Consider the following 12,964-nt stretch of genomic DNA (forward strand, 5'->3'; position numbering starts at 1 on the left):
CAGGGGAAAATGCCAGCAGTAGTTAATGATAAGATCAGGGTTTTGAAGATCCCTGAGACAGGGCACTGGTTTTGCAAGAGTGCCAGTTCGTCTTCCTGGAAGTCTCCAGTCGTGGCCGTCTTTGCTTGTTCTTCTCTCGTGTTCATTCTTGCAGGGACATGTTTCATAGGGCAACTTGCCAACCGTTTGTTTTTCTGCCACAAATGAACATCCCTTGTCAAAGTAATGTAGTGTTGTGATCGCCCAAGCCAACCGTTTGGTTTTAGTAGGGCTTGCTTTACCACGCATGAAGGTCTGAAAGAATACTTTCAGTAGACACTCCAGTGAAATCCCTTGTGTTAAGTGGCTGGCACACTGCTGGAGAGAAGATTGCTTTCAGCTTGCTCAGTTCACATGGACAGCAGAGTCGTAACTCAGTTGAGAAAGAAAAGTTAGGGTTTTCACCCAAAGGACCTACAAAGTGACCTCAGTCCTTAAAAGTTCTTATTTGGCTGTTCTCTCTCACTGTTGTTTCACAAAAGCAAGATGTAGTTACCGGAGCTGTAAATCATCCTCCTGTTTATCGTGTGCTGCGTGAGAAGCCAAATCGCAGTCACACGGTGTAAGCCCGTGTGCTACACGGGACAGCGACCGCCGTCCTCCAAGACCTGCTGCACACCCACGTGGCTTCACATGAACCCCACTCACCTTGAGCATCTTCACAAGGGTGCACTTTGCAGCCAAAGCCATAATTGGCTTGGAGTTTGCAAAAATTAGAATGTAAAGAGGATCCTTCTAGCTGTTAGCCTGTTATGTGTTTACCTTGGAAGAATACAAACTCATTTACTTCCTTCACGGTTCTCTTGGGCAAACACGTTGCTACGCCTGTTGTGCACCCTGGGGTGCTGCTGTTCAGCATCACGATCGCTTGAGCGTGGCACCGCGGTCTGGCCCCCAGCGTGCCTCGATGGAGGGTCTCCTCGGGGGCGTCCCTGCTGGTGAGGTGGATTTGGAAGGTGCCTGCTCTCGCCGCCCCGCAGACCCTCCACAGCGGGTGTCTCGGCAGAGGTGCTGCCGCCTCTCCACGGGCGGGAGGGTGACCCCAGCCCGCAGGCACCCATCCCTGGCGCTCCCACCGCCCTCCCTGACTTGCAGGTGGCCGCACAGCGAGGCGAGGGCTCGGCCGGGGCTCGGGGCTGCGTGGGGCCGTGAAGGTCAAGGGGCAGCGCTGCAGCGGTGACCCAGACCCTCGACCCACCGCCAGGCCCTGCTCTGCCCCCGCCGCGTCTCTGCCACTAGCAGCCAGCTCGTCCACCCCCCCAAGGGCTGTCCCGGGTCCTTGGGGCCCGATGGCCGCCTTCCAGGGAGCGGGGGCCATTCCACGTGCTTGCGCCTGAGTTATCCCTCATGCGGTGTGGCTGTGGCGGCCGCATGCACCTGGCGTGGGGAGGCGGTGAGCTGGGGTGGCTGGCCTTGGCTGCTCCGACTGTTCCCTCCAGCGGTTCTTGGGAGGACGTGCTTCTCCCTGGCACCAGCACCCTCAAGCCCTTTGCAGCTTCCAAGAGGTCGCAGAAGTGCTTTGTGCTGGGGCACCAGCTCAGAGGGAGGGTGGCACGTGATGAGGAGCTGAGAGCATCCTTAGGCTGTGCTGCTTATTAATGCACCCAGTTGAGACTTGTAGCTACAGGACTGGGAACCGGCGTCCTGAAAAAACCTGTTGGCGGTGCAGCCGTTATGAGTGCTCCGTTCTGCCCACTCCGTTCTGCCCCAGGTCTTCTTTTCAGATGAGCCTTCAGTTTTCCCTCTCCTTCTGGATAGCAACAGAGGCAAGAATTAATCCCAGCCTATATTAACTCTTAGCAGCAGAAGACCCCCACATTTGATCTCCTCCCCTCTAGGCTGCAACAGATGGATACTGCGATCTCCTAACCCTCCTGCGTGCTTTTTGCTGTGCTTTTGCAGCATTTGCTCATTTCAGCGTTTGGAAGCTGGGCTCAATATGTGGAAGTTGTGCTGAGCATGAACGTGACCTTTCTTTGCCTTAAGGGAGTTGCCGGGGAGATAAGGATGCAAACGTAACTTTCTGGTTGTTTCTTAAAGTATTTTGCATAGGAATCATGGCTATTGCAGAGAGTGGAAAAGGGTATCGATTAGGTTGTTTCACCATAGATAAAAATACTCTGTTCTGCGACAGAAGAGCAAACCACTGACACATATTCTGCCTTCACGTTCCTAGTAGGATGAATAGCGACTGACCAGAAACTCATCCAGGGGAGCGTAAATGAGTCCTTGGAGCGTAACCTGAAATGTTTAGTTAAACTGCTCTGCTCAGCGTTTGTATTCCCAGTCTGCATTTCCTTCTCCATCAGCGGAGGAAAGTCAACCGTTCTGGGTTTTATTTCATTTGTGTAAGCCTGGGGTCGGATCTGCAGTGCTCGCAGGGACCTTCCAGGGAAGGTGCTAATGCCTGTCTTTAGGCAGAGGCCTGGGAGAGGAGAAAGAGCAGGTCCTGCTCGTCCGTCCTCCCCAGCTGCGTGGGGCTGCCACTCCTCCTGCACTCCTCTTGTGCCAGATGGAGCGATTGTGCGGCTGCGGGAGAAGGAGCTGATCCGGCAGAAAACCGCGCTGCCAGACAAGTGACTCACCTGCACACTCAGGGCCCTTTGGTGGCCACCTGAAGCCACTTGTCATTCCACGGTGTCTGAAATGACAACCTAAGGACGTGGCTTTTGGATGGGTTTGTGCAGTCGTAGCTGTGGGCTGTGCTGGGGAGGGGGCTGGCGCTGCTGCCGTGCTTGTGGCCAGACCTTCCTGCCCCCTCCCCAGTGAGTCCCACAGCAGCAGCAACCGCCGCGTTTGGAGGGGAAGGGGTGGCCGGCCCCGCGGTGGGGCGAAGGCGGAGAGGCGCCTCGAGGGAGAAGCGCTGACGTTGCCTCCAGCCAACCTTGCAGGCAGCACGTGGACGTGTGTTGTGATGCAACGTGAGTCGGGAAGCGAACGCCTTCCCTGGGGAAGGAGGGGAAGGTTGGAGAGTGCTCCTGTCGTCGGGGGAGTTCTTGCCTGGGCATCCAGAGCAGACTTGGTGTTCTTGGTGTGGCAGGGTCTTCTCCTGATGCGTTTGTGTGCTGTGCCAGCCTGCGCCAGATTGCGCCACCTGGTCTTGCCCATTATCAAAATTACAGCGTGTTCTTCCCTATCAGGGTTGGGAGAGACGGTCGGGAGGAGGGGAGCAGTTGCCGCCTCCGTGTGGGCTGTCCAGTGAAGCCCCTGATTGCTCCTCCATGTCACGGCTTCCCATCCGTGCCTGCCACAGGGAGCTGTTCCTGGGCCGAGAGCAGACCGCACCGACTGCGTTCGCTGCCAACCATCGCTTGCTTGCTCGTCGGTGTTGCTGAGCCTGCTCTTATCCTTCCTACTATCAGTTTTAATGAGAAAACTCTACACCCCGCAGCTTGGTTTTGCGAGGGATGCCAAAGACGTCACCGAGGAAAGCCAAATAGGATGACCAGCGCACTTTGTTAATGAGCGGAAGACTAATGAAGTTTTTAATTAGCAGGTGTGCAGGGGTGAGAAGAAGGTGCAGTGAGACATGCACATCGTGACAGCAGAAGCATTGCGCTAAAGGCACCAGCTGCGCGCTTGAAGTTGCCCCTGATGGAGCAGGAGCTTCTTGTGCTTCGCTGGCCCGGGTCGTGCTTCCCACCAGCCGGGCAGACCAGGGCGGCAGCACCTCGGGGACGCTGCCTGAACCTCTCTGTTGGGTTTGGTTGGAGAAGGATGGGCAGCTGTGCCCAGCTCAGAGCAGTGGTGAGCAGAGAGGAGGGAGACGCCGTGTGGAGCTGCTCCGAGCTGTGGAGCTGCTCCCGGACCGAGGGCTTGCTGCCATGGTGTTAGGCAAACGCCAGGCAGCCCCTCATTCCCGCAGGATCCCTGCTGGCCGCTCGGCCTCCAGCTCAGCTCAGGCTAGTGCGTGCTGTGTTCTGCTCTGCCTTTTGCCTGCCTCAGCTGCTGGACTTACAGGTCTCGTTGCTGGACCAGAGCTGCCGCTGCATGCTCCCGTCAGGCCTGGGTGTTCTTCGGTGGGCAGCATCCCCTGGTCCGTGTTCCCTGGAGCCTACGCTGAGGCCGTGCACCCTGTCAGCCTGGAAGATGAAGTGTCCGCTCTTTGTGGAATGAGTGAGCACCAGCCTGCATCAAAGGCTCCCGTTATTCTCCTTTTCTGCTGCCTGAAACAAGGCCTTTGGCCAGCTGGTCCCACCTGCCTCTGGGCAGTGCGCGAACGCTGGGCGCTGGTGCCAGGCTGCTCCCGTGTCTGCCTGTTGCACGTTAAAAGCGCTGTTCTGGAAGCAGAGCGCCATTAATTACAGCCCTAGTGAGACAGGCTATCTCTTCTGATGAGGATCTCCTGAGGGCTGCTTTAATGGCGCTGTCAGATGTTTCTGCATTCCTATGTGGAGCAATTACGTACCCCGTGTAATTTGCCCACTGGTTGAGGCGTTCTTCCACAAGATACGATACTCATTCACGTTCCGTGGCGCTTGGTGTTTTCTTCCTGCTTTAGTTTGGCAGCTGGTGGCAGCCAGGGTGCTGGTGGTCTCAGGAGGGGACCCTTCTTCCAAAATTCTTCTCTGCAGCACCTCAGGCCCTTTAAGAGAGATCTCTGCTCTTCCCAGGGGTGTTTTGTGGCAGTTTTGTCCAGTTTGTATGTAATACAGCCGCACCGGTGCCAGGCCCTTTGCGGTGTCGGTGCCTGCTGTGGGGCTTTGGTATTCCTTGACCAGACTGGTGGGGAGGGTACGTAGCTACTGGCCAGGCACTGTTTTGCTCTGCTGAGTTGCCCCGAGTCCTAAAGGTTCCGATTTCCCACAGGTGGGCTGACGTCCCCCCGTGGAGATGCCAACCTGAGAGGCGACGGGCACGTCTTGACCTTGCAGGTGCTGCATCAGCAGGGGCGCAGATGGCGTTTGCCCAGGCACCCATTTCTAGCCTGGTGTGTTCCTTCGCTGTTCAGGAGATGCCGGCAGCTCCTCCAGTCTCTTCTGCCGTCAGCACTGTTGGAGCCCCCTGCCTCCTCTTGTGAGCCCTGTATCCCAGTTTGCAGCCCTCAGGGCTCCAGAAGCCTCTTTTGGGTAGAGGCGCCTCTGGGCTGGCTTGCTGAGCGGAGCCCAGGGAACCCGTGATGCCTTCAGCTCGCCCCCAGACAGACGTGCCTTCTCTCGGGGTCTGGATTTCAGAGGTGCCTTTGGTGCCCTCTCTACGTTTACACGTTGTAGTCTCCGGGAGCCTGCTGGTGGGGACGCTGATCTAGATGGGCTTCTCATCCCTCGTGCGGAATTTGCAGCCGCTGCACATTTGTGTGGCAGCAACCTGGGCACGGGGGATGGCTGCAATGAGCTTGTTTCTCGGCCGGGGCATGGGGGCCTCCAGAGCCTGAAGAAGTCCACTGGAGATCACCAGAGCGCCAGGATCAGATACGGGAGGCTGTGTTTAGGGAAAAGACCTGCACGCACCAGCAGATTTTTCCTCTAGATTGGTGGTTAGCAAGGCGGAAAGAAGCCGCAGCGCTGGTCTGGCACCTCCCAAACGCCGAGGAGCGATGGCTCCTCCCTTGGCAGCTGCTTTCTCCCCCCACCCTTTTGCCTTGTATATAAGGCCCCCTCGGAGCAGCCTCGGCACAGCACATCCCACTCCGGCGAGGCAGACAGCGAGCCGCACCTCCAGTCCCAGCACCTCTGCTCGAGGAGAGTGAACCAGAAGGCTGTCAGCATGGGTAAGGGATGCTCGGCAGCCTCCCGCAGCCCACAGCAGCTCCGAGCCTTGTGGCTCCATCCTGGACCGGGCTGCAGCCACTGCCTGGGGGCTGTGGACATCCCCCCTTGGACCGAAGTCCCCGCTGGGGACTGGCAGGTCTGTTCCGCTGCAGGGAGGAGAGGGGTGGCACTGGAGTGTGGCACCTTGTCCGGCTGGGGCCGAAGGTTCTCTCTGTTCTGGGACGGCCCTGGTGGCGCTTCAGGGAGGATTACTCTCCTGGGTCGGGGGGTCGTCAGTGCCATAAGCGGAGCAGGGGCCGGTCACAGAGGTCCCCGTTGAGAGCTGGAGTGGGAGAAGGTCCCTTGGGTGGGACGGAGGCTTCCGAGTAGGCACCGTCTGGGACGTGGACGTTTCTCATTTTATTCTTCTCCCCAACCCAGACAGATGCAGAGCTCAGTGCTACCAGTACCCCACCTGCCCGGAGGCTGTGAAAGGCAAGTCCTCTCGAGCGTGTCGTGCAGCGGGTGGTGTTTGGGAGAGAGCTCCCTGTTAGTGGAGACCCCCGTTAACATGTGCCGAGTCCCCTCCCCCAAAGGGGCAGGACGGTACCTCCATGGAGATCTTCTCCGCTGCGGTTGTTCTCGTGCCTCTGGGTCGGTAACGGCGCCAGGGTTGGGCAGCTGTCAGTGCGCAAGGAGGAAGGGATGGAATAGCTGCAGGTCGTTGCGTTCAGCTGCCTGTAGGAAGGTCTTGGCATCCAGAATAGTGAGTTCAGTCTTCTCTGAGGGTCTGCTGAAGCTTTTCTTTTCCCGCCTGGCTGGTTCACGGCGTGCTTTAACACAAGCTTTCCTTCTACGCAGCTCCTAGAGAGGAGGTTGCCTACGTGACCTGCACCTACAGGGAAACCTGCGTGGAGCAGCCTGACTTCCTGGCCACCATTGACCTCAACCCCAGATCTCCCTGTTACTGCCAGGTACCCGTGTCCCTGCAGCGCTTGCCTGGGATGGTGCCCAGCTGCTGGCTCTGTGCTTCATGGTGCCTCGGCATTCGGGACCTTTCCTCCTTTTTGCTTGGGACTCCAGGTTGCTTGATAGCCACCCCGGGATGCCAGGCGTCTCTCTATGCCTGGCACCTTCTTGTCTTGGGCATTTTTCTCTCCTGTCCACCGTTCTCTCCTGCTGCCTGGTCATGCCCTGCCAAGACCCATCTGGGAAACCCCTGGTGAGTTCTGTCACAACAGGTCTCTCTCTTGCTTCTCCGCGGTTGTACGTGTGAGAGAGGGCTGTTGTCTGCCTGCAAACTCACCTTCCTGCTGTCTTTGCGCTGTCCTGTGTGTGCCTGGCTGCGGTTGAGTCGTCTCCGTCTCGGTGTCCTGGGGACAGGTCGGCTCTGACTCACTTCCCAACTCACTTCCCGAGAGTCTTGGTGCTGCTAGTGAGCTCCTGAGCACGTGCTCTGGATCAGCCTGTGGGTGGCTGCTCGGCATGGGGAACGGTCTCCTCTCAGCGGCACGCCGTGCCCTAACGCGGAGCAGCGGCCAGTGCACGGAGCAGTGTTCTCCTCCCGGAGCTCTGCAGGCGGTGCCAGGCGCGCAGGTGGAGGCTGCCAAGCCAGAAGCATCTGCCAGCGTTAGGGTCCCCGTTTCTCCCCGCCTCCCTGTGCGAACCCTAACTCTGCCTTGGCTGCCTAGGTGATCCACCGCCTGCCCATGCCCAACCTCAAAGACGAGCTGCATTCCTCGGGGTGGAGCGCTGGCTGCGCCTGCTTTGACACTGCCACACCGAGAAGGAACAAGCTGATTCTTCCCTGTTTGATTTCCTCCCGCATTTACGTGGTGGATGTGGGTTCCCAGTGCCGGGCTCCCAAGCTGTGTAAGGTATGCCTCAGGTGACGCAAGGACAAGTTTCTGGGAAGGAGTTGGGAACTGGTGCTTCTGGGATAATACACAGGGAAGAAGGGTTCTGTCTTCATCTCCTCTTCCACCCCGATTTTAGGGAGCTGGGTCACGTTTTCCGCTCGGCTCTCTCCTTTCCAGACCAAGGAAGGCTCCGCTCATCCTTGCGTCCCCCTCTGCCTGTTGCATTCAGAGAGCCTAATCGTGGGCAGTCACGCCCCGCACCACACCTGCCGCCCCCGCAGTGCGGTGGACAGACAGGCTGTGATGGGTTCGGTGTTGCTGCATTCTCCTCTGCGCAGAGGGGCAGCTCAGGGGCTTCTGTGCTCCTCTGCAAGGAGGAGCAGCCCCTGGCAAGTGGGAGTCCTTGGAACGAAAGCTCCCGCAAGCATCGGAGGTTTGCAGGAGTCTCTGGTGGCCAAAGGCTCTGCCAGGGAGCATGAAATGAGCCGAGCAGTCGCCGGCTGAGGTGTGTGTGTCTGTGTGACCTTTTCTCAGATGATCGAGCCAGTGGATGTCTTCTGGAAGTGCAACAAGGGATACCTCAGCGTAGTGCACAGCCTGCCTAATGGTGACATCCTGATTGCCAACATGGGAGACCCAGCTGGCAACGGGAAAGGTACTTTGCCCGGCGATGACTCCACAAGGAAACGGGCTGCTTTGGAAGCGGAGAACGCGATTGATCGTGCGTCCCCTTTTTGCGCCCCAGGTGGATTCATTGTGCTGGATGGAGAGACCTTTGAGCTGAAGGGGAACTGGGAGAATGAGTGTGAAGCCCCCCCGACTGGATACGACTTCTGGTACCAGCCGCGCCACAACGTTCTCATCAGCTCTGCCGGACTGGTCCCAAAACGCGCGGGACGTGGGTTTAATCCTGACGACTTGAAGAAAGGTGAGGGAATGCGGATGCAAGTGCTGAGCCAGAGCTCAGCGGGGTGGTGGGAGGGTGCCGGTGCCGTCAGAGCGAGAGCCGGAGCTGGAGAGGGGGGACAGGCAGACGTCCCCACGAACGGCCCATCCTAGAGGCACGGCTGCAGGACGTGCAGCACCTGTCCTTATCCCAGGCTGGTCCCTGCCCTCTCCCGCTGCTCCCTCAAGTGCGGCGGCTTCTCCGCAGGCTCTGGCTGGTCACTGCCGTGGCTGTCCCTGAGTGCGAGCATTTGGGGAGGGATTAGTCTCCACAGGTGGCCCCTCATCTTCTGACGTGGTCTTCCTTTTCCGCAGGGGTCTTTGGGCGCCGCCTGAACGTGTGGAACTTGTCCTGCCGCACCCTCACCCAGTGCTTCGACCTGGGGGAGGACTCTCTGCCCCTGAGCGTGAAGTTCCTCCACAACCCCGATGCTGCCGAGGGATACGTCAGCTGTGCCCTGAGCGGCATTGTCTACCGCTTCTACAAGTGCGAGGCAAGTGTTCTGCCAGCAGCCGGGGAGACCCGGCCGTGGGGAGCTTCAGGGCGACTGGGAAAGGCACCGAAGAAACGCGGGGTGGCGGGGAGAAAGGAGGAGGCGTGTGGAGAGGGCAGCGTGCGGAGCCAGCTCCAGACCCTTAGGCTGGGGGATTCCTCTGAGCGAGGAGGCTCAGCCTTGCTGCTGCTGTCGGCCGGTGCTGCCCCAGCCGTGCCTGCTCGCCGTAGCTGGGCGCAGCGGCAGCCTTCCTCCGGCAGCTTTGCCGGCTGCGCAGGCATGCGAGTGCCGGGCAGCGCTCTCGCCTGAGCAGCCTGGAGCACTCACAGTGCTGTGCCCTTGTTCCTTGTGCAGAGAGACAACTGGGCCGTAGAGGAGGTGATTCGGATACCGGCCAAGGACGTGACGGGATGGATTATGCCCAAGATGCCAGGTCTGTGTGCCCCGAGGGGTGTTTATATTTTCCCTCCCGGAGCGCTGTGTCGTGCCGCCCGGCAGAGACCCCTCACTGACCCGCGGCGCCGTGCCGCGCAAAGATGGCAGAAGGCTTGTCGGAGGGGGCAGGGGCTGTGCAAGCCCTGAGGAGGCACCGCTGCCCTGGCTGCAGCCTGCGCGCTCGGGCGGCTCTCGTGCACCATAGGCACGACGTCCAGGGTGGCAGGGAGAGGCGCGTTCTCTGTGGGCGCTGCCTTCTCTGGAGCTCTTTGTTTGTGTGCCCTAGCCTTCACGGTGGACCTCGTCATCTCGACGGATGACAAGTACCTGTACCTCAGCAACTGGCTGCACGGAGACATCCGCCAGTATGAGCTCTCCAAGACCTGCAAGCCCAGGCTGGTGGGGCAGGTAAGGCGGGAGCGGAAGGGCTGGCACCGCTGGGTTCCTTAGGAGGGTCTGGCGGTGGCCGCGTGACAAGGCCACGTGTCTCCCCCTGCCTCGCTTCCAGGTGTTTGTGGGAGGCAGCATCCTCAGAGGGGGACCCGTCACCGTGTGCAGAGACGAAGAGCTGAAGTGCCAGCCGGAGCCCTTGGTGGTCAAGGTGAGCTCCGTGGCCTCTTTGCCCTCTGGTGTCCTTTGCGCTTGGGCTCTGCTCGGCAAATTCCCTGCCCGCGGGCTCTGGGGCAGGTCTCCGCTGCAGCGGCCCGTGTGCCCGCAGCTGCTGGCCGCTTGCCTGCGCTGGCAGGGCAGGCAGCCGCTCTGCTCCGCTCCCTGCTCCGGCTTGTGCTTGGCTGCTGCGGGAAAAGCCAGTAACGCCACGGCTGTCTGTTGTGCCTGCAGTGCAAGAGAGTGTACGGCGGCCCCAGTAAAATGCAGCTCAGCGTGGACGGCAAGAGGCTGTATGTCACCAACTCCTTCTACAGCACGTGGGACAAGCAGTTCTACCCGAACTTGGTCAGGTGAGAAGCGCTGGGCAGGCGCGAGGCCTCTTTTGCACGGCCCCTGCGTTCCAAAGGGGAAAGGCGCCTCGCTGGGGGGGCTCTGAGGACACCTCTGTGACTGCAGGGGACGGGGCCTCCTAACGTGGTCCCCGCAGCTTCCTCGGGCGGGATCTCACGTGCGCCTGACCCCGGCGCCCCTGGCCGGGCGAGGTGCAGCTGCCGCCTGCGTGGAGCCGCAGTGCCCGGCCTGTGCTCGGGAGAGCCCGGGAGCGCTCCAGCCGGGAAGGCGGAGAGGATCCGCCCGTGGAGCCCCGGCAGCCAGGCCAGGCCGCTCTGGCAGCGCCTCCCCAGGTGTGCCCCCCAAGAGGTTTTGGTCTGGCAGAGCGGGCGATGGTCTCTCTCCAGCGCAGAGCCAAGCTCCAGCCCGCCTGCCACGTCGTTCCCGGCGGTTCGCCCGCGTCCATCGAGCATTCAGGGAAAAGATGTGAGCGCGGGCGTGTGGCCCCGCTGGAAGGGAGCCTCCGCGCCCTCCTCCCTGCAGAAGAGCAGATGTGAAGGAGCCGGCCTCCTCCTCCATACGGAACGGGGAGGTGCGGGCAGGAGCCCCGGAACAGGGCCCTGGCTTGCTTGCCTGTGACCGCTGCGCTCTTGTTCCCTCGCAGGGAAGGCTCCGTCATGCTGCAGATTGACGTGGACACTGAGAAGGGCGGCCTGTGCGTGAACAAGAACTTCCTGGTGGATTTTGGGAAGGAACTCAACGGGCCTTGCCTTGCCCATGACATCCGCTTCGCTTCCGGAGACTCCACCTCCGATATCTTGGCCTAGGCGCCCTGCGACAGGCTCCCTCCTCCTCTCTCTTCGGTGGTGCAGCTGTCAGGGAGCAGCGTAGGAACGTTGGGTTCGGGGGTCCCCACGCCTTGCTGGAGTCTGGGTTTCTGCTGACAGGAGCTGCGGGAGCTCCGCGTCACTGCGCGGGGCTGGGTCAGGCAGAGCAGTGCACGGAGGCACAGGGCATGTGGTCAGCGCTGTTCCCAGTGCCGAGCAGGCCCCGGGCCCGAGGCGCGGAGCAGAGCCGGGGCAGCTGCTGCGGTACGGAGCTGTGCAGCGTGCGGTGCCTCAGAAGGAGGGGAAGCACCCACTTTGTCGGCGTTACTGTTCTTCAGCCAGGTCGTTCCTGGACACTCTTCCCGCGGCACGAGAGCCTCCTGGCTGGCTTCTCAGTGCTGGGGCCGCTCCGCGTCATCCCTCCAGGGCTGTCACGCGCTTGGGTTTGGAAAGAAGTGCCTGCTTCCTGACACCGGTTTGCTCCTGTCTTCTGCTTTAAACATGAATAAAATTGTCCTTCGCATCAGCTACATCTTCATGCGTCTTGTTTCACCAAAGCCTTTCTAAGCTCTTTCCAGCAGTGGGCAGTGTTCTGGTCAGGGATTCAGAATTCCCTAAGCCCACAGCACTGGGCTGCCAGGAGTGCCTGTTAGTTTTCCTGCAAACCAGAGAATGCAGACATGGGGCTATAATGTGAATGATCATAAATGTTAGTGTTTTACATACTTACCTTGGAAGAAAAGATCTTCACTTTCCTTCTTCACACTTTTTGCAGCCCAACATGTTGCTGCAGCTCTTCTGTGCACCCTTAATGGTCCCAGGAGGAAACCAATCCCTTCTGGAGCAGTTCCACAGCTCCAGCGAGCTGTCAGAGAGGTCAGGGAGGAGCTGCCTCCTCGGGGCCGCTTCTCACTGCCTGGGGAGTTTGATGTTGGACGAGGTCTTGGGTGTCAGGAGCTGAGAGGTGTCCCTGACGCATGGCTTGAGCATGGCACCGCGGTCTGGCCCCCAGCGTGCCTCGATGGAGGGTCTCCTCGGGGGCGTCCCTGCTGGTGAGGTGGATTTGGAAGGTGCCTGCTCTCGCCGCCCCGCAGACCCTCCACAGCGGGTGTCTCGGCAGAGGTGCTGCCGCCTCTCCACGGGCGGGAGGGCGACCCCAGCCCGCAGGCACCCATCCCTGGCGCTCCCACCGCCCTCCCTGACTTGCAGGTGGCCGCACAGCGAGGCGAGGGCTCGGCCGGGGCTCGGGGCTGCGTGGGGCCGTGAAGGTCAAGGGGCAGCGCTGCAGCTGTGACCCAGACCCTCGACCCACCGCCAGGCCCTGCTCTGCCCCCGCCGCGTCTCTGCCACTAGCAGCCAGCTCGTCCACCCCCCAAGGGCTGTCCCGGGTCCTTGGGGCCCGATGGCCGCCTTCCAGGGAGCGGGGGCCATTCCACGTGCTTGCGCCTGAGTTATCCCGGGAACGTGGGATGCGGTGTGGCTGTGGTGGCCGCATGCACCTGGCGTGGGGAGGCGGTGAGCTGGGGTGGCTGGCCTTGGCTGCTCCGACTGTTCCCTCCAGCGGTTCTTGGGAGGACGTGCTTCTCCCTGGCACCAGCACCCTCAAGCCCTTTGCAGCTTCCAAGAGCTGTCCATGTGGACAAGCACTGCTGCATCACTCCCCTTCCCTAAGGGATGCGACCCTCTCAGGGCAATCCTGCTGAGCTGCAGCAGACGTTTCTGTGGAAGGTGTGTGA

At 60.4% G+C, this 12,964-nt stretch overlaps 1 protein-coding gene across 7 annotated transcripts; it reads left to right on the forward strand.

The window, feature by feature from the left end:
* Nucleotides 1-45: 45 nt before the first annotated feature.
* Nucleotides 46-11,754, forward strand: LOC308054773 (methanethiol oxidase-like). Of its 7 annotated transcripts, XM_080368093.1 has the most exons (12): nucleotides 46-5,749; nucleotides 6,171-6,224; nucleotides 6,591-6,703; nucleotides 7,421-7,606; nucleotides 8,123-8,243; nucleotides 8,334-8,516; nucleotides 8,849-9,027; nucleotides 9,382-9,460; nucleotides 9,749-9,870; nucleotides 9,971-10,063; nucleotides 10,303-10,421; nucleotides 11,066-11,754. In XM_080368093.1, the coding sequence occupies exons 1-12, from the start codon at nucleotides 5,746-5,748 to the stop codon at nucleotides 11,226-11,228; spliced, it is 1,416 nt and encodes a 471-aa protein (XP_080224219.1). In that variant the 5' UTR covers nucleotides 46-5,745; the 3' UTR covers nucleotides 11,229-11,754. The 7 variants fall into 7 exon arrangements, with proteins under 7 accessions (XP_080224219.1, XP_080224216.1, XP_080224214.1 ...); XM_080368090.1 differs by having other exon boundaries at nucleotides 8,123-8,516; nucleotides 8,849-9,031; nucleotides 9,386-9,460; XM_080368088.1 differs by having other exon boundaries at nucleotides 8,123-8,516; nucleotides 8,849-9,031; nucleotides 9,386-9,460; nucleotides 9,971-10,421.
* The last annotated feature ends 1,210 nt before the right edge of the window (nucleotides 11,755-12,964 follow it).

This window comes from Falco punctatus (assembly GCF_963210335.1).
Source record: "Falco punctatus genome assembly, chromosome: 18".
NCBI classification, from domain to species: domain Eukaryota; kingdom Metazoa; phylum Chordata; class Aves; order Falconiformes; family Falconidae; genus Falco; species Falco punctatus.